Source organism: Megalopta genalis, chromosome 6 (genome assembly GCF_051020955.1).
Source record: "Megalopta genalis isolate 19385.01 chromosome 6, iyMegGena1_principal, whole genome shotgun sequence".
Classification (NCBI taxonomy): Eukaryota; Metazoa; Arthropoda; class Insecta; order Hymenoptera; family Halictidae; genus Megalopta; species Megalopta genalis.
The window spans coordinates 130,337-155,557 of NC_135018.1; the positions used below are offsets into that span (position 1 = coordinate 130,337).

Below are 25,221 nucleotides of genomic sequence, written 5' to 3' on the forward strand. Positions count from 1 at the left end.
CAAACGCGATCAAAAACATTTCACGTCCGAAATCATGTGTGTCCAACAGATTGTACAGTGACATTTTTTCATTCTTTCTATCTCTCTACTATTTTTAATCGAAACTACTCATTTTTTTTCTTCTCGTGTCGATTTCAGTTTCGGTTCCTCGGAATTAGCATTACGTCGTATCGGTGTATTTTACGCGACAAATTCACCGTATCTTCTTTAGCAAGTATTATCCTATCGCAAATATATAGATTCTATATTTGAGTTGAAAATGCTGGTGTTTTTGTCTACGTTGCAGAACCGAAATAATATCGGTTCCGAAGAATTCTGAGATATTAAAAATTCAATGTTCAACTTTCGGAGCGTGTGCTGTTTAAACCCGTCAGCTGTGCGCTCGTCCACATTTACGCGGGAGCACACAGTCGAAACCAAAGGGCAACGATCCCGGCCCGGGGTTCTCCATTGACCGCCCTACTAAAATTTTTCTACAACTTTTAACCGTCTGCGTTCGTGCCTAATAACGTTCCATGCAATTCGCGTTCGATTGGTCCTGTCAGTTGTTGATTACACAATTTCATTTCATCGAGCGATACCTTATACCGGAGATGCGTTCGGTGTTATGACGCATTTTAACAAATATATAATTTTGGATACTTTATTTGCTCTCGAAAGGTTAAATGCGGCATATTGATGAGAGCGAGAGAGAGAGAGAGAGAGAGAGAGAGAGAGAGAGAGAGGGAGAGTTCAAGTATTCGTATACTCGTTCGAGAAAGATGAAAACAACTTGGTTAAATTAGCGAAACAAACTCTTTCATTATCGTACTACTAAAAACTTATATCGCGTGGCACGGCACGGAAATTATAACGTGATATATTTTTAAACCTTAAGAATAGCACGTCGCTGGTAAGAGGCATTGGAAATCAATATTTAAGCCCATTCTGAAGGTGACGTGACTAGGTTGGATTTGCGTGCGGAAAGAGATAGATAGCAAGAATTGTATTCCGGAATAATGCTTTCTATGTGTATGGTGGGCATATTTAAGGACACGCTATCTATAATCTGCTTTCGAGCAGAATCCTCTCTCGTTCGATATTCCACGGGCCGTCTGGTAATCTTATTGTATAGGATTTAACGGTGGTACGCGAGAGCCAAACGATGCTAATCGTATAAATAAAGAAGAAACGACGGCGCGAATGTAACGTCAATTTTTGTTTTGCTGCAACTTTTCACGTATATTTGAAGAAAAATTGTGATTCGAACGCGTCCGTGTGCTCTACTATCGTAAAGTGCACCAGTTCGGTCCATCAATTGGGCAAATGGTCTTTCCTTTTATCGCATCGCGACGTCTATTCGATACCGTCGAGGTAAAAAAGTGTAAAAATGTAAGTTCGTGGAATTTCATCGAATTTGTTCGCGATGCGATACAAAATCCTCAAAATTGTTTAGAACATCGATCGAAGTATTCGAACCAACAAGCATCTAAACATATTTTTCGGATATTTAATTTGGATCGTCTCAAAAATTATACGCAACGTTAATTTCGCTCGCGCGATATTTATTATAAAAGATCATGATTTTTATGTAGGTGGTAAACGGGGGTTCGAACCGTTAAAATCTCTGCGTTACCGAAGCTTTTCTTTCGCGTGTATCGATCAACGTCGCGGGTAGAATACACGGAACGGTGTAACCACGTTGCCCGACCAACTTCCTGGGTGACTACTGCGCCCCGCGCCTCTTCCACGTGTAACGAATACGTCCGTTTTACAGTAGAACTTTGATAGTTGTACGAAAACGGAACTCTCTCTCTCTCTCTCTCTCTCTCTCTCTGGGAATGCGCATGTACACGAGTACCAAAGTTCGCGCAATCAACGAACCATCCGATAAAACATTTCCGTTTCGTTTTCAAATTATTGGAAATGGGTAGATAAATAAAAGTAAAACGCAGTGAATTAAACTTATCCCTTTTAGTTTATTAATTTGATGTACGAGGAAGGACCGTCTTTACTCTCCCGATTGCTCCAGGAGACTGAAGACTATTCACAAAGACGAAACCAAAAACGTCACCTAAAGACAAAGAGCACTCTGTTCTATATACATATGAAATCATTGTTTATCTAATGGTACTCTGGCGAGACTCTCGGCGTCGATTCGTTTTTGTAACTTATATGCTAGAAGGAAAAACTTCTGAGTATTCAAAAGAGAGAAAATAATCCAATACAAATCGATGAGATACAAATCAAAGTTGAATGTTTTATAACTTGATTTCAGATTCATAAAACAAGCAATTTCGACGATACGATGCACAAATTACTCGTACGAACGTTCGTAAAAATGTTCATCGAGAAAGCTGTGCTATTCTACGTCGATACATATCAAACAATTTGCTCGTACGAAGTTTATCCAGTCCCGACGGATACCATCTTTCGCTACGACCGATAATTTCCAAAATATTCGACCAAACCTATTTACATTTCGTCCTCGATGCGAGGGGGAGCTATTTTCATTTCTTCGCAGATACCAAAGTTGCACCGAGTACTATAGAAACTCGCATCGAAATCATCGGCTTTTATCGTTAGGTTGTCTAGCCCCGATTATCCTTTCGCGCCTAGGTAGAGTATAATGGGCGCGGATCGTTTGCAAAGTTGTCAAAAGTTGTTCGTGCCAATATCGGAATCAAAGTTTCATACTTTCGTTGTTAGTTGTTGCATACGCAGAGAAAAGCCTGGTAAATCCGTGGATGCTTAAAGTTCATGAGTTTGAAACCTCCGGAGCTCAACGCCCCGATCATTAGACGTCTCGCGCGTACCGAAAAAGGGGATCGTGATTTATGGCTCGATTTCCGAAATCTGGGGGTGTTCTATCCGCAACGCCTATCGAAATCGCTCGTAGGTTGACGCAGCGAATCGCCCTAAAATCATTATTGGCTTTCCCAACGGGGTCCACCGGCAACCTCCTTCTTCCAGTAGCTTCATCTTCCGATGCTCCCGTAGGTTATCCTTCGGAAAAATAGCGTCCTCGGCGATCGTCGAACGTAACGCGTAGCTTGTGAGAAACGCGTGTGTCGTACTCGGTCGCTCGGATTCGTCGACGCTCGAAAACCCAGCAAATATCATCGAGACCGAAAATTTGGAGAACGTAATCTTGAACAATCTGGAACGTCGGTTCCTTTATTAGATCTCGATATCTTACTTCCGAATTTATATAATTAATTGTTAAATTTAGTCTTCTCGCGACGATATCGCTTTCTTCGAATAAAAGTGTGGGACATTTTGAGGAGAAACGGTGCGCGCGACAGCAGAATAATCAACGATAATACACATTTAGGGGGTTGATATACGAACTTATCGTGCAACGTATCATCCGAAAGCTTAAATGCGAAAGCAAATGCGTTCGTTCGATTCGAGCGTAACGTCGTCGTTGTCGTCGCGTAACAAATATTTACACGTTATGGAAACTCGGGAAGCTCGTATTAAAGTTACATCGACGATAACCTTACTCTCCTTTCTTAGGAAATCTCTGTGAAACCAATTAAACCGAGTCCAATTAAAAGTTGGTTCGATGAATTTCATTGAACAGAATTAATTACGGTTGGATGGACAATCTGGGCAGATATAAACGAGTTTCTTATACCGCGGAAGCCTGCGAATGCCTTTTCGATCAAATGTTTATAACTACCGAGAGAAACCGCTAACTCTGCCACGGGAATTTGAGAGTGTCGGGCACGCCGAAAACTTTCTACTTGCACGTCCGACTTGAAGCTGCGTCGGAAGATAGTACCCCGACCTTTACGATACCCACGCAACGCTAATTACCACGGTTCGACTCAACGTCGAATCTCGTTCCCGGCACGTCGAATATCTATCGAGAAACTTCTCGAAAAGATTTTGATTTAACCTTTACTTCGTCCTTACCGTGTTACTCTATACTCTTGCTTACTTTTATCTTCGATAAAATGCTCGAACATTATTATTTCATGATAAATTAGGAGAAACGGTCGAACGAGGTACGATCGCTGTAAACACGATACCGCTGTAATCGGCACGTTCGCCCTACCAGCGGCGCGGAGCAGTTCGCTTTTAATCTTTCGAAAAAAATGTTCTGTACAATTTTTTAAACGAATCGGGCTCTTCGAAAGAACTTCGCGATGGCCGAATTGAACGGAAATAAAAGCAAATAAGTTTTTATCGCGTAGGAGAATCACGTTTAAATTGCTTTCGGAAAGGTGCACGAGCCAATAATCGCATTCGATAGTTTGCATAGAATAAATTCGCTTAACTTTGCCGATATAAGAGAGACCGGTGTTAGAATTTCGCAATGAAAGCTGCGCATCGATTTGCGAAACGTTTTCCCCGTTGAGCACATAATTTCGTACGCAGAGCCAACGTTTCATCGATTTCTTTCTATTCCTTTGCAAACTTTTCTCTCTCACGATTCCCATAATTGCATTTCTATAATTCTATTCCTAAAGTTACGGAGAACTTTTTCCATTTATCTTGGAAACCTCTCGTTTTAAATAGTATTAAATACAGATTAATTATATACGGTAAGAGATGTTCGAAGGAACGTATCTTCGCGTTATCACCATAATATGTGGCAACCACGATGATTGGACAAATATATATATATATATTATTTTCATTAATTCGGTTCGTTCAATTATTACGATCTATTATTTTAATCGAACGAACTAAATTTATGTACGTATATATATATATATATATATATATTCGTATTTGGTACAAATAACTTTGCTCGGGATAAAAAGTAGAGACTCTTCGGCAAGAAACACGCGAAGAAACGCGCGACGTTGCTTCGCTAGTTGTTACAGAGAACGTACAGCGAACTCGCGACGATGTAATAAACGGCACGCGATCCTAGCAGTATAAACGTACCTGTCCGTACGACCGTTACGTTCATCAAAATCTCGAAGATTCATCAAAATCTCAACTATATCGTAAATGTCATTTTTTCATCGAAAAGATGATAAAGTTTCCATTGAAAAACAAATTAGATCAGAAATTACTTTCCTTACCGCAGAGATTATCGATGTTTATCGCGCGCGTACAATACGTTCGAACGGGTGAACAAGAAATAACGTCGAATCAACGCGAGGAAGGGATAAGGGTTAATAACGAAAGATTACGAATTTCTGGCTCCATTTTGTATCGGAGAGGAGCCTGCGAGTACGATTCGAGAACGTCGAAAATCACCGTCCTGCACCGGAGAACGAAAGCTGAACAAAAGATAAATTAAGGAACAATTTGTGGGCGTTTCTGTCTTAGAAATCTCAGATACGGTCGTCGGCTCCCGTGTAACGTCTCTGTCCGCAAAAAGCTGTCGAGTGGGTCTGTCTCTCGTACAAAGAACCGTTTCAGCTATTGTCTCACGCTTATTAGCTCGCGTAATTGCAGCCGTTCCGCTCGCGTCGTATCGGTAGCAAAAGGAACAAAGGAAAGAGACACGTGTTTCTTCAGGGTTGACACAACGACCGAGTTATGGACGGAAGAAATTGCATTGGACGCGTTTACAAGGATGGCGATTCGCAAGCGTGCTCTACGCTTGACCTCGAATCTTCTTACGAGCTGGGTCGCTTCTTCAAATTCAAGTACAGATCGTTATGCGCGAGAACGCGCGTCAAATGCGCCGTTTGGCACGACGTAATTAATTAAGATATTAGGATGGAATCTTCCTCTCCATGATCCGACGATCGCGTTCCAACAGGCGACGCGAACGATTCGCGATGCGGAACGATGAAAAGAGGAAACGTTGATTAATTTACGCGGCAATTATTGAAATTACTTGGCCGCGTTCTTTGCTCGGTCTCAAACTCGGACACGTCGTCGAACAGATTCCGTCGTTCGCGCTCGTAGCAAACAGACTCGTACCGCGTTGCTTGCGTTCGCGTTTCCGACGTTCGTTGCTAGTTTGTCCGCATTTAAAAAGAGCTGTTTTCGCTCGACATTTGGTACAAGACTGCGCCGGTTTCGCGGACAGTGTCGTCGGCGATCGTTAGGACACTCGCAAAAAGTAAAGTCAACCTCGAAAGCATCCGTTCGTACATATCCCGAGAGGACGGTGTTTTATTTCCTCGTTATTATATAAAAGTACAATATTTTGCACATTATCGTACACAGGTAGGATTTCTTAATAAAGCTACGAACACGTTTAAATGTTTGTAACGTTACAAAGGGGCAGAAAAAGTGTTTCGAATCGAAAAATTGACCGTATTTACGAAATTTCGATTCTGGTAGGCTCGGCGCGTTAAAACGCGTTTATCGCGTGAAATCGATCACAGAGGCGTTTCGTTCCTACGGCTAATCGGTAAATTCGTTCGTCGCTCGGCGAACGAGCATTTACGATAACACGTCGCTGACAGCGCGAAGCTGGCCAGAAAGAAAATCCATTCGGCGACGAACGAATCGGAGCCTTTGACAACGTAACTCATTGTCCGAAATACGTGACTGGAATCGTGTTGACGAACGAGAAGCCGCGGCGTCAGGCGCGCGCGACCCGTGCCACGAAAATTCTATCGAGATATACGTACATGGATACGGATGCCTTCCGCGCTCTCTTCCTCTTCCACGCGTTTCTACCGACAGCGGTGGTGTAGGCGCTTGGCAAGGACAGACAGGACGATGTTGCGAGCCGTGTTCATGGATCGATGAACGTGGCGAATCTTGTGTACGGGGCGCGACGACGTGCAGCAGATGCACGCGCGTTCGATCGGAACAATTTCTTCGGAAGTGATCTTCTATAGGTTTTCGATAGCAGAGTTACACGGGAAATTTCATTTTCAGAAGGAAGGGTCAAAGTTTGAACTTTAAGAGTTTGTTTCACCGTCGAGCAACGTACATTTTGGAGCGCGAAAGGAGCTCGCCGAACAATCGCGTATCCCCCAACGAACAATTTCTAATCGTTCGCATAAATTCAGAGAAATTCAGAAACTACCCCGTCGAGCGATGCTACTGTTGCACTATGACGCATGACCACATTTGGCAAAGTACCCGAGGAAGTTGTACATATTTCTCGAGCTGGAAAGTTTCCTCTTGTACAGCTTTGTGTTTCGATCTCTTCCATTCTCGGTTGTGCGATATACATTTTAAAATACTCGAGAGGAGATTCGTAGCTAACTATGCATAATGTTTCCGATAGCGAAGACGAACGCGGTTGGAAGATTTGGTCCGGCATCCGCGATCGTTATCCTTGTTTATTTATCGATTCGTCGATATCGTTGACCCTGCTTATATCGCGTCGTCGTTTGCGACACAGCCTCTTTTTACAGTCTTATCGCGTATCGCCGGCGCCATATTTTCACTTTTTCAAAATTCTGTATTTTTGTCATTTATTTCGAGTTTCGAGTTTGTACGAGTACGAGTACGATTATAAAGCGAGTCTTTCCATTTTCTTAATTACAGGATTAGACGCTGCTTCGCTTTGAAGCGGTATAACGCCTACGGTTCTAGGACCAACTTCTGTCACGACATCTTAACAGGTTTCTATCGTCCCGGGATACCATGCGATCGATTAATAACAGTCAACGCTAACGTTTCGCTAATCTATATTTACCGTGCTATTACGGGCGTTGTACCGTTTCAACTATTCCTCTCCGCTACGTTGTTCTATTAATAACTAATTTTATACAAATAAATATATTCAGACTAATATATGTGTTATGGTTTCGAAGTCGTACAACCGATACTACTATTTTCGTAATTCCAACGCTGCGATGAAACGATAGAAAATAATGTGTGCGAAACGTGTGCACGTACGTGATGTACGCTCGAACGTACGACGCGACGAAGGACGGGTGCTCCAAATGTTTTGTTCGGTCGTTAATATTCGTCGACGTTTCGTTCACGATTTCCTCCGTCAATATTTTTCCGTATTATACCGTATTTTATATTAAACGTCGTTTATAAAACTCTACATCGATCGAGCCTTAGCACGAATCCTTACGAATCCTTACGAATCCTTGCGAATCCTTGCGAATCCTTGCGAATCCTTGCGAATACTTGCATTAAATTCGAATGCAAAGACTTTCCTTAATAATATTAAAATTGAAAGCAAATCGTTGATCTGGTAAAAATTTGTTCTCGGATGAAATTCATCCGTTTGTATCGTTTATTCGTCGTCGAACGATGCAGTTGCATGCATGCGTAACGTGGAAATTCGTGTCGAAGAGGTACACCGGATACGAATGCGATACAGTGCGGACAGAGTTAGCGAATGTTACAAATAGAAAAGTGGCGAGACGAATATTTTCTGAAAGCAGGCATTATTTGAAACAATTACCTATGGTATACGTTGCGCCATCCAGTTGGAAAGTTGCACTCTTGCACTTCTTGAAGAGCTTTTGATGCGGATAGGGCGGTGGAAGTGGCGGAGGCGGTGGCCCCTTTGATTCCTGTTTACTCATGATGTCCTTCGCTCCCGTTTATTTCTTGGTCATGAATTAATCGGACTCGATGTTACCAACGTTTCACTCCCGAATCGATTACGTAACACGACGATTATATTGTCTCGCCAGCGGTTAGAAGCATAATTTCATTATCGAATAGATTTATCGCTAAAAACAAAACAGCGATCGTTTGTACGCAAAAGTTTGATCATTCGTTCGTATATGAAAATATATGCGTTCGTAGGTTCCTACTTGTCCTGTCGAGAGAGAAAAAGGTGTTACCCCTCCCGATGCGACGATTTCAACGAAATACATGGAAAGCGTGGTAACCGCAAAGGTTATAGAACATTTCATTCCGATTTTATTCGATAGAAACTGCTCGTGTCGCAGCGAACGTCGGTGTACGGTGGCAAGAAAGCGTGTTCGGTTTAGTCGAAACGAATCGAAATGGCCAAAGAATTTAACGATTCTGTATTAATATAATAGAAGAGAAAACACGACGCGATATTACCTTTTAGAATTAGCAGATGCCGTCGAGTCGAACGGAGAACCGTGTCTAGGTTAAAATTTCACGGGTCGCTGAACCGCGATATTAATGAGATTGAAATTCGTTTGCGACGAAAGAGCATCTGTCGTAGACAGCTCGATGAAAAAGCTTTCACCAAGAGCCAACGGAAATCCTGTTGCAGCATTGTTTTCATAAAGAGTGTCGCAAAAAAGTTCCTCCGAATGGCGCGAAAATTGCTCCCGTCCTATGAACTTTAATAAAAGGTTTAACGTTTAGCGACTAGCGTCTCCGCATAAATGAGAAATTCGCGTTCCAGGTGCCCATAAACTTTTCTTTCGGCTTTAAGATGGTCGGAAGACGCGCTGACGAAGGGAAAGAATTTCATCAAATACGCGAAGATGGTTGCAGACTTTGAAACATCAATTTTCTCCAGCGTTTTAATATCTTTTTTTCCAGCACGGGGTACATCTTTTTATTCTGACCGACATATATCGCCGTAAAGATTCGCCAATTATCGAAACGTTTGCTTTTCGTTTCGTCTATTTCTTATTACGAAAACCGAGAAAGTTTTCGATAGATGCGTTTGAAATTTCATAACCGTTTTACAAATTCCATGGTGCGACGGTAAACGCGTTTCCTTCTATTCGCAGATTCTCGCACGCCGTTTCTAAAGTCTGCAATCTCGAGGGAAATAACTTCCGTGTTTAACGTCGCTTTTCGGGATTAAATGGCATCCGAAGGCTGTGTCGTTCGACACGTTTGAATACATTCGAGGAAAATATTATATATATATATATATATATATATATATATATATATATATATATATATATATATATATAGCATATAGCATGCGAGTTATTTTCCGATCGATTCTGTTCAATTATAGAACCGTTCGAACGAATTTATTTCATATTTATACCGACAGTGGACCGTGTCAATTGCTCTCTCGTAAAGTGATTTTTGAGGGAAAATAATTGTTTGTTATACGAGATCGAAGCAAAATAAGTAATCGTACGAGCGTCGAATACAAACCAGTTTTACTTAACGATTATATATCAATGCATTTTCATGTATTTTCCTCCTTTCTTTTGTTCACTCTTCTCTTACGCTATCTTCGATATTAGTCCGTTTTCGTATCTACGATATTACCACCGCGCTCCATGATAAACAAATAAATAAATGGTTCGCTATTTTCTCGTATTTATAACACGCGTTCCAAGAAATGACCCGCCGTTGATTTCTTCCGTTGGCGAATCGCGTCGAACAAGGTCCGAAAAATAAATGAAAAATTCCGAGTGCTCCGGTAAAACTTTCGAAGCAGTAAATTTTCTCCGACGATCGTCTCGCGCGTTCCGTTTCGTGTTGCGCGAAAAACCGGGCCACCGTGCAGCCGCAGTAAAAATCTCACGAGCAACCACCGCGTAACGCTTTATCACGAGTCCTCCGGGATAGGAGGCGAGTTTGTTTCGTTCGGCGGCGTTGGTTTGCCAAAAGCGGCAAAGGGTAAAGTTCGATTCCACTTGGTAGACCACCCGTCGCGATGAAAGTCCATCGAATAACACGGCCGGTGAATTAGCGCCACGACATCGTGGCTGGCTGCGCGAAGCGTGAGGTACGAGGCGTGAACCGTGAACCGTGAACCGTGAACCGTGAACAGTACAACGTGCAGCGTGGACGCGTATGCACGGACGCGAGCGCGCGCGTGCTCTTGCAATTCTGCCGAAACTCTTCGATTTCTGCGAAACTCTTGTTACTTCCATATGCTGTGTCATCGTCGACGATTTCACGCGCAACGTTATGCCAATGGAAATTATTGCTCCTCGACCCTTACCGTTATCTAAAAAAAAAAAAAAAGAGGCGTACATTTGGATCGTATAGACCGAATTTACCCGCAAGGGTTAAAACGGTTTCGACGCGACTTGAAATGATTGGAAATTGGATAAATATCGAGTTGAAAAAGTTGACCAACCGACAGAATATCACAGAATTCCTTGACCGATGCCATTATGCGCGTCCTAATTTTTCTTACGATTCGATCCGCTTTCTATCGGCGTCTCCGCGTCTCTGCATTTTTCCTACGATTTTTCGATTACCTCTCGCTTTCCATTTTGCCACGTCCACGCGTTTACATCTTGGACTTTGATCTCGAGCCATCACTTTCTTTTCATTTTCTTATCTTAGAACTCCTTTCTCCGCCCATAAGGTCGATCGTAATTGGATTTCGGCAGCCTTTAATTCGCCTTTAATTCCCCCTCCCAAACCATCATGGATGAACCAACTTTTCCCCTATGTCCTTTGCTAACTCTTTTCACCGATACGGTTTCCTCGCTTAATTTACATTCAGCCGGCATTTTCTAAAGGTCTTCGGCCGCTTCTGTTTTTCCTTTTCTTCCTTTTATTATACATTGGAGGCTTTTTTATACGGCTTCTAGATCTCTGTGCTTCCTCCTCCTCCTCCTCCTCCTCCTCTATTCTTTCGTTATTAATTAGACAATTCGGAGATAATTGTACGGAATTATGACTGTTACGATGACTTTGATATACGTATACGCTGTATCGATGATTTAAATCGCGCATCAATATGTTTGGGATCGCTATTTTGTACGCATCTACCAGACTTCTGGCAGGGCATGTTTCGTATTTACATGTTAAAACGTTCGAGTGTTCGGAGGATATTTCTAAACAATTTTCCACCAAAGAGTCGACCATTAACAACCTTAAGCGACCTTCGTATCGGTCATTGTATTTGTCTCGAACCATTCCTTTCGCAACGATACCCATGACTATGAAATATCTGAAAAATAACTTGGCAAGGAAAAAATAACTTTATCGTCGCACGTAGCATTCGAGGCTTCTGTCTCGATGACTCTTTCGATGAAACCGCGAATACGGAGAATATTCGAATGTTCCTTAAATTGGCATCTCTTTACGAGTCTCCGTTTATTTGGCAGCGCGTCTCTTGTATGAAGTACGAGGTAGAAAAATATTCGAATATATAGTTTCCTTAAATTCGTGGTTGAACGAAGAGAGAAACGAATTGTGTCGCGTGAAAATGTTACGAACGAAAGTTGCATTTTATCGTATGTTTTCGATTAGCTTCGACACACACGTAGGACCTCTGCCATTTCCGTTGCAGCACAGATTGCGTCCCATTCCGCATACCATTTAAGGCTTCATTTCCGAAGTATTAGCAACTGGAAATTGAAGATCCGAATTCTAAACGCAGAATTTGAACTGCGAACTCGGCTGAACCGTTGACACGTTCGCGCTGTAGATTGGTTCGGGAATATTTCTGTGTGCTGGTGCATACAATATATTATACGTATATTATACTTTCGATAAAACTTTTGTAACAGCGAATCGACGGTAATTGACCGGTAAAAAATAAACAAACTGCAACGATATTCTAGCCGTTTGTTCTTACACAACTAAAACTATTTCATTCGATAATTTATTTTATAAATAATCCCATCGACGAGAGGGAAAAGTGTCGCCAGCAGGAGCGTGGATCCAGTTTGTGGAGCAGAAACCTCTCGAAATCTATTTCACCGATATATTCGTCGCGCCGCCGGACCGGGCCGTTCGCTTCCGAAGGTATTCGAGATGCCCGGCCGAACGAACGTCGCGACCGTGGAAGAGAGTATTCGGTGCCGCGGAATCTGTCGTCGACGGTTTTACGATATGGGTAATTTTTGCGAAGGCTCGCCGGACGCGACGGAAAAAGGTGAGAAAGCAAGCCCTCGCTCGATGCGACGACGCGTTGCCCTTCGACGATGGGGATACGTCACGATCGAGGAAGTGCACTCGACGCGGCTACTCGCTTCGGGAGTCACGTATACCGCGCGAACTATTAATTCACCGAGGCCTCTTAAATGTTGGCGACGGGGCAAGGAACGGAGGACAGAGAATGGGAACAGAGGGAGCGAGGGAAATGCTAATAAGGGGAAAGATAAAAGGGAACGATCGCGGCGAGAGCCGGTAAAATCTGAAATTGGAGTTGCAATCTTTCTCCTCCGGCCGCATCGTTTCGATACGAGAGGCGAACCTTTCGAGTGCTGCGGTAACGCGCGGCGCGATCTTCCAACATAATTTGTTAAATAGGATAGAGCAGTCGATTGGCGCGTTTCAAAGTTTCTTCGATCGATATAAATTCTCTCGTGACAGAAATACGAAATGTTTTAGTTCTGGAGCCAGTTACACGGTGTGCACGGAAGAATTTCACGCGACAATTCGAAAGAAAACTAAATCTTGGATAAAATCTGTCGAACCTATTTTGATAAAACTAACAATCGATAAGCTTACGAATCGATCTACGGTGCTCGAAGACGCGGAGACAGTCGGATCGTTGGAACGCGATGTAATGATACGACTCCGGAAACCCTTCGAGTTACTCGCTCTCATTGATTGCCGACGCACTTGTATCGAATGCAACGGAAAGCGTTTCAAGCACTACTTAAATTAAAAATCAATCGAAGAATACCCGAGTGATCGTTAACTTTTAATCTCGTATACCTTAATAGCTTTTTACTCGGCATTCGCTATTGGTACGAATTGCAAAATCAAATAGAACTCGTTATAATGAAAAAACACAAGATCATCTTCGTATTCCGATAGAGAGAAGCGAAATATTGGACAACTAATTGTTATAATCGAACGATTGGTTCGGTATCGAGTAACTTCGATAGAAACCACTGTGTGCTTGGCGCAACAAATAATCAATTTGGATGAAAAGCTGTCGACGCGTTACAAATATGTTTGCTTTCCTAATAAATCCGTGCAATCGCCTATTTATTATGACAACGTATTCGAATAAATAATCCAAGAAGCGAAATTTAAAGAAACGGTAGAAGATAAACGACGACCGACCAATGAATTCATTTTTGTCGTACGCGATGTACGAGCCTCGGAAAACGAATACATTTGTACCGATCGTGGAAACGTATCGACTCGTACGCGTTAAAAATGATTAGCTCGTTACGTAAAAGTAAATTTAAACTTGGAAGCTGAAAGAAAAAGAAAGAAAACGTTGACGAAGAGTCATTTTAGAATGAATAACGGCCAACACGTGTGCTCTAATAGGAGACACATTAATTCAGAGATACATCGCGACCAGTTCGGAAAATTGAAGGAAAGAATGGCCGTAAAACAGTCTGGGTCTGCTAAATTGGAAAAAAGTGATTTCTCTCCGCGTCGTGAAAAAAATGCACGGCAGTATCGCGCGAATACGGATGGATAATTTGAGAACGCGAGCAATTCGCTTCGACATAATTTTTCTGGTTATAATAATATCTATCGATATGGGAAAAATAGTAGTAGCGAATAGAACCAAAGGAGAAATTTGTCCCAATGCGGTGGTTGAATTTTTCACAGCGCTGTAATCATTTCGATCGAATGTGCGAATAATTCAGCGATATTAGAACGGTTTTATGCGTCACTGCTCGCTACTTTAATAACCGCGTAATGCAGCTGTTTCGGTTTATAAGGTCGATACGGTAACCGACCCAAAATTAAGGACAGAATTTCGCATATGTGGATGCGATGCGGGGCAGGTATGCGCTGATTTGTTCGCCAATCGGTCTCGAACGTTGAACAGAAACGTTCGATGCAACCTTGATACATCTTAATTGTACAGTTTGATCGCGGCCATTGCTTGTATCGAGAAGATGCTCGACAAGGATTACGCGATACGACGGTTTCGATCGTATTTTATGCGGAAGAAACGATCGTGTACGCTCGTACCTATGCCAAAATCGGATGCGAACGTTATTGCCTATAGTTTGAAATGATATAAAGCGTATTTAAACATCTTAACCTTGTTCGTCTTTTGTAAACATAACCGACGCTTCCTGGACCGAATGAAAAATGTACGACCGATCTAACACCGTCGACGAAAAAATGCGCTTTCAAAAGATCCGTCGAAAGGAAATTAAGATTTTTCGGTTGCGGATAGAAGAGCATACGAGCGGGTTAGAATCACGGTGGCGTGATTCGATTTTCTTTTTTTTTCGCATTTTCGAAAATGTTGATTTATGTCTAAAAATGTAATTTATACGTGCGAAAATATCAAACAAAATATCATCTCAACGATAAATTCGATCGGTAGACGATACACGCGTTAGCAAACGATAACGCTCCTTGTTTCCCGCAACGAGGAAAATGCGACTTACGCCGCTACGATTCGAATCCGCGCGTACGTTGTTGCTGCTCGAGCTATTTAACCAAGGACAAGTACAACTCGTTGTCGCATCGTCGATAGAAAATCAGTTCCGTCGCTCAACTTTTCCCGATCCGTTTAACAACGATCCTGCTGTTGTGTACAGTTCGGGGAATAGACTTGATTTTACCGACCTACATTTTCTCCGCCAGAATTAAATCAAATTCCGGATCCACTTTAAGCGAAATCTGTCTGCCGTGGTTGAAAGGGGTAATGGGTATCTTTCCTCGCCCAAGGACACGCGGAGATAATATTTGCACGATTTTTCTACCGTCTTTGTCGAAGTAGAATTCAATTCAATTAACGACACTCGTTTGTAAGAAATCGTTTGTCCATTTAGTTTGAAACATATATTTCTGTTTGTATTCGACAGCAACCGACTAAAAAGGTCGTGCGCAACGATAATAACCTCGTGAAAATGATAAATACGTGTAACGATAATTTATATTGTAATAATAATAATAATAATAATAATAATAATAATAATAATAATAATAATAATAATAATTCGTACAAACAAAATGCAAAAAGCGCGCGACGAAAGAAATATTCGACCGTATTAATGGTCGCAATCAATTTTTGTCACTTTGCGTATATTAATATTTCCTTCTACAGAAAACCGAGTATTCGCATTATCGTTGTTTCTCGTAATTTGATCAACATTTCTGTTATAGGAGATGCACGAGCAGTATCTCATAAACGAAAATACGAAAATACGCAAATACGTAAACGAAAAATACTAGTAAATATAAAATATAATTTCTCAAACTCGTCGGTGCCACGAACAAGTTGTAATAAAATATGAACGATAGAAACGATCGGCCTAGACTTGTACTTCGTTATAAATTTGTTCGAATGGTTACCGTGCAAAATTTGTTGAGAAAACGTTACTGTATTCTTGTACACGGAACAAGCTTCCATATAATTCGACCGAATTCGGTAAAAGCTAAAAATTTGGATAGAATATTCTTTCGAAAGAATCGTATGCTGATTTTCGTTTCACAACGGAAGAAGGCAGTCGATAAGGCGCGAAGAACGAGAACGAGAACGAGAACGTACGGGTCGGGTATACGAAACCGCACAACTTGGCGCAAAGTCGGACATCCATTTCGCGTCTTCACCGTTTAAGCACTCACATTAATCGACGGGCTAAATCGTGTCCCGTTTAAATTGAATTCGCGATAGGTTACGATCGGACGGGCCGAACGATACGCATGATTTCGCGGGGCGACCACAAGCTCGCCGTCGACAACGCGGAACCGCGACCGGCACTGAGAGCAGCAGTTACGGGCCGCGCGACGAGCTTTCGAACGCGAAGACGATTTCGGCGCGACCAGCCGCGCGCACGTAAAACGCGAAACTTCCTCGGCGGAGGAATAGACGACTCCACGTGTCTCGGCTCGCGGTGCGACTCGAAAGCTCAAAAGCTCGCCTTGAAAGCCGCGCAAGCGTGCCACCGGACGAGTTGGCGGAAGCCAATCCGTGAAAGCCTCTCTATCAGCTCCAGCTGAGAATCAAGAGGGAAACGCTCGCGGAACGACGCACACCCTTCCGCCACCGAAATTTAGTCGTTCATTTCCTAAAAAAGTTACAAGTCCTCGCGATGGTAATTTCTTTTTTCGCGACACAAGGACCCAGCGTAACAACTATATTTCAACGTTTCAATAGAGAATATTTATAATACTCGTAGACACACACCGTAAGGGATACGTACATTAACGCTGGAACGAGCGAGCCCCAGACGCGGCTAGCGTATACTAAATTATTCGTTTAACGGATATTTGTGGTAAATTAAAATGAAAATACCTGCCGACAAAAACCGACAACTTTTCGGCGTACAGCGGCGGTCGCCACTTATTTAATTTCTCATATTCGGTTCAGTTTTATTTAGCGTATCTCACCGAATCGTATCGTGAACGAAAGAAACATGGAATATTTAAAGTAATATATAAAGTATGCCGTATAATAATTATTTATAACGGGGGATCCGAAAATGATTTCGATCGGTTTCAATTTTTAATTGGAATTGGAGTAAACACAGGAGACGATCAAAAATATCTCAAACGAAGTGAAAATTTTAGTTCTCGCAAGAAACTCGTTGGTTCTTTGACTGGTGAAAATCGAGTTTCGCAGATATCGAGCATTTTTCTAGGTCAGACAAAAATGGGGCATTCGTCGAAGGTGTTTGCCAACTAGAAACTAAATCGGAAGATATAGATTTGTTCGTAAGATATAGCGGACGATTCAGCAAAACATCGTTTCTCATCTCCTCCAAAATATATCGTTTCTGTTCTAGAGAAGATCTTTTCACCGCTATTTCCATGAACGATGATAATTAGATCGCGGATCTCTTTATGCAAAAATAAAACTTCGATCTCCGTCGATTGAAACGTGGACGAGGTCCGATACAAATTTCTTTCTATCTTCGGTAACTCGACCGAGTTGAAAACAATACACATGGACGTCCTTAAATTATTATCGATCAACTGAAATTTCACTTACCCGTATCTATCGTATAAATTATAATTTTATTCTAAATTCGAAAGCAACGAATAATTTTCTCTGGCGTGTGAAAAATTGAAAATTACGATGCGCGTCCTTCCGAATTTCAAGGGAGAAACAGCAGGGCGAGGTATTTTTGCGATACCGTTGCCAAAAATAAAATTCGAGATAAATGTATAACGAGTCGTCGGTATTGTGGAGTTCGAAGTTGTGTCAATTGAATTTTCTTACAATTAAAACTTTATTAAGTAAGTTTGAACGTTCTCGTTTCCAACGTTTCCAACGTTTCCAACGTTTCCAAATCGAGATGAGAACGTTGGGCCACGGTTTCATTCGAGCAAGAGTTGTTTGTCTATAATATTCTGAGAGCACGTTTTCGACTTACAAAAATTGTATCTAAGAAAATACAAGAAACAGATACATATTCGATCTTTTGAAGCGGCCAACCAAAGTAGGGAGACCCCAGGGATCCCACACACGGTTTCCATCTCTGTCGAGCGTGTTTGTGTTTTCATGTGGTCGGATCGCGCTTGCTGCACTTCGGAGGCGAGGACATTGATCGAACGGGGTATGCGTTTTGGTTTTGGCCCACTTTGGTGGCTGCTTCCGTTCCATCCAACGAGTACGGAAAAATCAGCGTCGTTAACGTATCGTTGACAGAATTTTTCAGACGCGCGCAAATTGGGTCGGTAACACGCACGCGTGTATTGGCTGTTTTCATCGTTATCGAGCAATACGCGTCGCGTCGGTTCGGATTCGCGTTGGAAATCGAATCGGCGAACATTAAACACAGATAAGAGCTATTTATTGAACTTTTCGCTATTTATAAGGTCGCAGCGGGCGCTTCCTTTCTCGGACGAAACGGAAGCAACTAATTGGTCGGTGACACTTTTATTATTAACGACTGGACTGCGGATCTTTGTGCGACGAAAGAAATTGCCTGCACGAATCGCGCAAGAAACGGGAAGAGGCGAGGAGTGTATTTCTCCTTTTAGCGAGTTTACCGAATTAAAAATAACGGAACCATATTCTGAAATTCTTCCGATCTGTCCCGATTTTCTTATCAATTTCTGCTAGTCGATATTCGTGAAAACGAGGTGGAAAAATTCGCTCGTAGATCAAAATGCGTTTAGACGGTAGAAATGGAAAATGTTCGCTCTCTAAACTTCTTCTATCGCTGTTACGATGCAGTCGAGTGACCCGCTATAACAGCTGTCATCGGCGTCCACAGAGAACATTTGCACGAGTTAACCGAAAGCGTCGATGTAATCTCCCAAAAGTTTACCTATTCGCCGAGCGCGTTTATAAGGAAAACTTTGGATGTACAACGTCTTACCGAGAGCAGCGCGGCTACACAATGCACCGCTGCGCTCTCTCGAGTAATCTGCTATTACCAATTCAAATGGGACCTGCCATAGGATTCTATTAGAAACCGTTGCAAGTGCTATTGTTGCCAAAATATCCCACAGGCTTTAATGCAAACGATCGGTTACAGGATGTTGCGGAAGATCCTACTACGCGAGACATCGAGCTCGTAAGTAGGTGATCGACGAGCTCGCTTTATCAAGAATGTTACCACACGATAGAAAAGGATGTACCGGGTTGGTAAAAATATAGAAATATAAACGGTGCTTCGCGGGTTACGAATAATTTTTCTAAAATATCGTTATTGCTTGTCGCGCGTTCAAATTGCTTAAAATTCTTCTATTAAAAAAGCCTGACGCGATTTAGAGAAAAAAACAACAATAAAAAAATCTACCGAGCAGGTCGCAACGATTGTCACGCGATAAAGGCAATAGATATCGACGCTACGAATTTCTCCGCGCGAATTCACCGTAAAACGAATGTTACACGTATTTGTTGTGTCAGCGATCTGCCTACAACGATAAGCCAATAAGCAGTCGCGACACGAATAAAGATAGAACGCAACGGTTAAAATGCCAAAATGCTCGAGCCGCGCTTTTACAACGCGCGTTACGATTATACTAAATGCAGAAATTATAGCGCGTGAAATTATTACCCAGAATTACTAATCGTTAAACGTTACTTTATTAGAATTTTAATGGTTGGTTATATATGTGTGCAAAGAAACGTTTCGATAACAAAGCGTTCGCGTTGTAACAAGCTTTCGAATCGATAAAATACGGTTTAACATATTTTACGTACGTACGATGATATAGCATGTGAAAGGTATCTTCTTCGAAAGTCGGATCTTATGATTTTTCTGGATATTTTTATCGAAGCTACGAACAATGGTTTCACGATGTTGTTATACTTCCGGTTAGCGTCGTAATAAATATCGCAACACGATGTTACATTCGGAGTAAACGGCGCGGTTTCGTATCGCGTTTGCAATTTACGTATAGCAGTTCCGAATTCGATATTTTCTTACGAATATCCTTTCCACGCCTCGAAACGCGTTTCATAATCGACGCGTTTCACCGCGTCGGAGAGAACGATAACGCGTACCTGAAAATACCACAAAATAGACGTTTTAAATAACTTTGAAATCGTATCGATACGAATCGATGCAAATATTCTCGACATCGATATTAAATTCGCTGTTACAAAAATGTAGTCGTAAAACGACGATTAGCCGTGTTTTCGTCGCGCAACGTCCGACACGAGTACACAAAACTCTTTAAGTATACCGACAGCAGCTGGTGACCGATCAAACGCGACAGAATCTACGACGCGCGCTACGACGATGCACCGAACAACGTACCGCGTGGAACAAGAGCCAAGTATTTGTGTATTCGTCTCGATGTTCACCCATTGTATCAGCGCCAAGAAAAGCGACCGGGAAATAAATACAGCTTCGAAACATATTAACGAGAAACGCGTAGCATTTTTATAGAGAGGGAACGATCTCAAATTTCAAAGCGAATTTTCAATTCCGAGGTGGAAAACGAATCGAACGTCGATACAGATTTGTATTTGTTCGAGTCATCCCCGCGATCATTTATTTCGTTAACGATACTTTACGAGCTGCCACCGTCTTGGAAATGTATTTGCCGCGAATTAGTTTCTACAAAATTAACGCGAAAATGAAAATAGCATATATGCAGCGAGTCATCGACCGCAATATCGAAACGCGCGTGTTCTCGCGTTCGCAAGAAACCGCGACAATGACGATGACGATGACAATGACACGGTCAGCGCTTGAAAAAACAGTTAAAACCGTGTAACCGAAATACCGTAAATCGGACTACGCTAATTCGCAGTTTCTCGAATCGATATCGTCGCTCGAAGCGATACGATCGCTTCGGCGGACAAATCTGATCGGTCTTTTCTAAATTTTGCCGCTTTAGCGAATTAGGTTCGAGTTGGTAGGTCCCTTTGTGCGCCTTCGGCCTCTGCCGTTATCGATCCGTCGCTGCACGAAATGCGCCACTTAAACAACTCGACTAGTAAATTTAGGTATCGCTGCCGGTGCATGTGGTCGCGAAAAGGGCAAAGTCCTCGGGGAGAGTTGATCTTTCGTGTTTCGAGGAACGGCAATAAGGAAATTTACAGAGGAAGTTCTCTCTCTCTCTCTCTCTCTCTCTCTCTCTCTCTCTCTCTTTCTCTCCCTGTGTGTGTGTGTGTGTGTGTGTGTGTGTGTGTGTCTCATCGTGTTCTCAACACGATGACAAAGCTGAAACAAAGTTGATCGCGCAAGGTTCGGTGTACGTGACGTTAGAATTTATGCGGTAACGTATCATGTTCCATATATGTAGTACGACACCGTACGCGCTGAAGAATGTAATCGGAAGTCGGAAGAATAACGCATCGATCACTCTCATCGATCATAGGGAAATATTTACGTTGTTGGTACAACCGCGTCGAGACTTTATCGCAACGCGGTAACGAGCAGGAGAATTTTTATCAGATGCTGTTATTTATGTTTTCGCTATAAATAGAAAATAAACGATACGTGTGTAATATTTGTCGATCGATTAAAAACAAAACGACTCGTTTCACTGAAATACCGAAACCAAAAATATTTTGCCTCTCGTTTACCGGTGACAGTTGTACGATCGTATAACCTTTGATTTTCCAGTTTCAGGAATCCATTTACCGAAATGCTAGCAATGGGATGTTTAAAATGATTATTTTGCAAGGTGAGATCGCGTAAAGTGCGTAAATAGAAACACAAAATCTCTTTCACTTATCGATTCCTATAAAATTTCACATCAATTTTGTATCGCGTCGCGCCGGTCGAACTCGCCTCTCGTCGGTCGGTGTTCACCGTTGATAACTTGCAAACGAAGTCGCGAATCGCATTCGCGTCGAGGAAAAACTTGCTTCGAACGACTTTAGGAACCTCTCGTTTAGAAGTAACAAAATTTTGGAACACCCTGTACAAGCGATCGAATCTACATGAATTAAAACAGGAAGAATTCGTCGCCTTTCCGTAGGATGGTTTAAGTTCGTAAAAGGTAACGGCGAGCGCCTCGATCGAAAAACTTGCTTTATTTCGTTAGAACACGATCCTCGGAGTTTCGCTGGAGAAATTGATTCGCTTATTTCCGCACCTAATACGTTCGTAGATGTACACGTGGACGAATACGATCGCGGATCGTCGCTAACGTGGCGTAAAATCGATGGAAGATTTTCCAGCTGGATACGCTCGAGGAAAAACGTATTGTTTTATAGACGAGCGCGATGCTACGACGATCTCTGTCGCTTTTCGAAGAAAAGTAGTTGGTTCCGTCGGACCGAAAGTGATACGGCAACGCGAAACCTGGAATTACGGAAACTTGAAAATTTCAAACGCGCTCGTTGGCCGGTCGTTCCGGCATTCGTTCGCTCGCGTTCTGCTCGAAGCAGATTCGTTCGAAAATAATATCTCGATCGCGAACTCGCGCGTTTTACATTTTAAATATAAATTTTACGAACCAGAGACGCGTTCGTACCGTTCCGTTAAATATTAGCAACAGCGGTTACCAATAACGATTACGCGAGTAAAATGGGAACACGGCGATTTCGTATGCGCTACGTAGACAGGTATATCGATATAGCAATTTTCCTCCAGCATCTCCGCCCATTTTCAAGTCCTAACTGCGTCTCGATCTTCGTCGGCTCGGTATTGCCTCGGCCCGCTCGGTATACTCATTTTCGTGCTCCTGTATCTATCTCTACCTATCCGACTCTCGAATTAAATTACACCCGAGGAGCCGGAGACTCGAAACCGTAACCGGACCAAGGGGCGACCACAACGGGGCCGTCGTCGTGTCAATTCGTTTCGTTTCGTTTCGTTCCGTTCCGTTTCATTCTGCCTCCGCGTCGTGTTTCGCTCTTCTATTCGTTTATCGTGTTTTTTTTTTCAAATTCTTGTATCGACGATTCTTGCCTCGACGAGGCCTCGTGGCCGACTATTTTGTAACGAGGATCGACCGATCTCGAACCCTATTCTCGAGAATTGATTTCGATTCGCGAGGGCTGTCCTTCGTTATTCCCGTTATTCCCTCTATCCAGCGAAAATCGGAGACTCGAAATCGGTTGGATAATCGTCGCGTTTCGCGTTGCACCCTTCCGGTGCCTGCCCGCTCGAACAAATCTTGTCGCGTTCCGCGCCCGATTCTAGAACATCGCGCCGTTTTTACGGCGGAAAAGGGACGACGTCGCAATTTATACGCGATGTCGCGCATCCAGAATCCAGATGCGCGCACGTATACGCGTATGCTGTACACGGAGCTAGGAGTCCGTGGTGCGTGCTGTGTACGTGTCGCTAAATCCGGAATCTATGAGCGAGCGTTGGAACAGAGACGGTGCACCCGCCGCGAACGTAACCCGCTCCTCTCTGGTTCGCGTACCGTCCCTCTATTCCCAAGTACGCGTTTCCGGCCCACACCGATATTCTACTCCTCACTCTTGCTCGCCGCGATTCCGGCACATCGGACGACGGATTAATTCGCTAAATATAAATAAGGCTCGATTCGCTAAATTCAAGTAATTTAACCGTGCGAAACGATTTTCGGTCATGGTATGGCAATTGTTGGCGATGTCTCGGAGTATCCGTTCGAACGTCGAGAGTTGGACGATACCGTGGTTATTTCCTCGAACGTTGTTTCCTCGCAGCAAGCATTTTCGAAACCCGTCTTGTGTAGGATAAGTTCGATGTTTCCGTAGGCCAGAAGCGGAAGGGTGAGACGAGAAATCGTGCACGAAGCTGTCTAGGGTTAACTAAACGGGTATCGACGAAAAACAAGAAACGAGTCGCTCGGATACTTTGGTGCCGCGTCGAAGCAAAGTGGGTGGGTCGAATAAAAGAGCGCCCGGAGGCTTGCAAACCTCGTGACGAGATCCCAGATCTATCTTCCACAGGGTACATACACGTACGAATACCGAACCAAACGTTTCGAAGAATTAGATATTTTCTTACGCAAAAAATATATCGAACGAAATCGGCGCGTCTGCGAAAACTCTTCGAGGATTTGTCAATTCCGTTTTCAATTCTAAGATGCACAAATATTTGAAACCGAACAACTTTATAGTCGACAAATATTTCACGCGACCAACGAAATAACTCGATGGAAACACCCCAAAGAACGGTACAGCATTTATCCGATCTAACAAAATGACTAATTTTCTCGACGATTCGGATGTCGAGGATCTGCCTCGGAAACCATCTCTATTAAACGTCGTCGTTTAGAACCCTAAGGGGAGGATTTACTTTGCTCGCTGACTAAACGGTCGAATCGAGGCATCGGATTGCTTACCGCTTCGAGCGGGTAGAGAGACGAACGTATCGACGCGACGAGTAAAATGTTAAAATTCTCTGATAAACGAATCGATCGAATTACCAATCGTCGATATACTCGACACGGAGTATATGGGATTTTTTCACAAAATAAATTACGTTTGCGCGTATATTCTTCGAGTCGAGTAATCGCGCGTGTGTTTTAGAGAATACTATCGGACGGGACAATTGTAGCGCGCGATAAATATTGATATTTGCCGACGGGACGATCGCGGTACATAATGAACATTGAGATCTGCAACGGAATCGGAAACGGAAACGGAAACGGAAACGGAAACGGAACAATCTCGGTGCGTAATAAACGTTGATCTTGGCGAGCAATAAATATTGACATTCGCCGACGAGACACGATCGAACCGTACAACGCGCAGTCTCGCGCAGACACGGGGTTCGCGGCGCGTTTGGTGCGAGCGCGCGCAAAGGATTTTTTTCTTTACGCGTTAATCTTTTATCCGCAGCTGTGAATCGAAACGAGTTTGCGCAGCCATTAAGAACGGTCGACGATATTCGATCGTCGACCGCCACGACGAAAAAATCGAAGATCACACCCTAAGGCGACGCGTGAACTCCTTTTATAGTCCTCGAGTCCCTTGCGCTGTTCGTTTGCTCAACGAAAAGAGATTTACGTCATGGGCTTCGATAAGAGGGCGACGGCAGCCGAAAGGAAAAACTAACCACGATTCCACGTACCATCGTTCGTTCGCGATGAATCGATACTCGAGATATACTATCTCGTATCGTTCGTTCGAACCGCGACAATCGCCGTTCCGCCGACATTCGTCTCGCTCGACGATAATGAAACGATCTTCCGGTTGACGTTCCTTTTCTTTTTTTTTTTTGTTGCAGCGTGTATACATATATA

At 42.9% G+C, this 25,221-nt stretch overlaps 1 protein-coding gene across 3 annotated transcripts in view; it reads right to left on the reverse strand.

Annotated features, from left to right (window-relative positions):
* LOC117218882 (dual specificity calcium/calmodulin-dependent 3',5'-cyclic nucleotide phosphodiesterase 1) overlaps positions 1–25,221 on the reverse strand; it is a 153,223-nt gene that overhangs the window by 97,382 nt on the left and 30,620 nt on the right. The window contains exon 1 of one of the 3 annotated variants that reach the window (XM_033467623.2): positions 8,282–8,552. The exons of the other annotated variants lie outside the window; for them this stretch is intronic. Coding sequence (XP_033323514.1) covers positions 8,282–8,405 — 124 coding nt within the window. The 5' untranslated portion in view covers positions 8,406–8,552. Of the gene's footprint in view, positions 1–8,281; positions 8,553–25,221 lie in introns of those variants that run through there. 3 annotated transcript variants of the gene reach the window in all.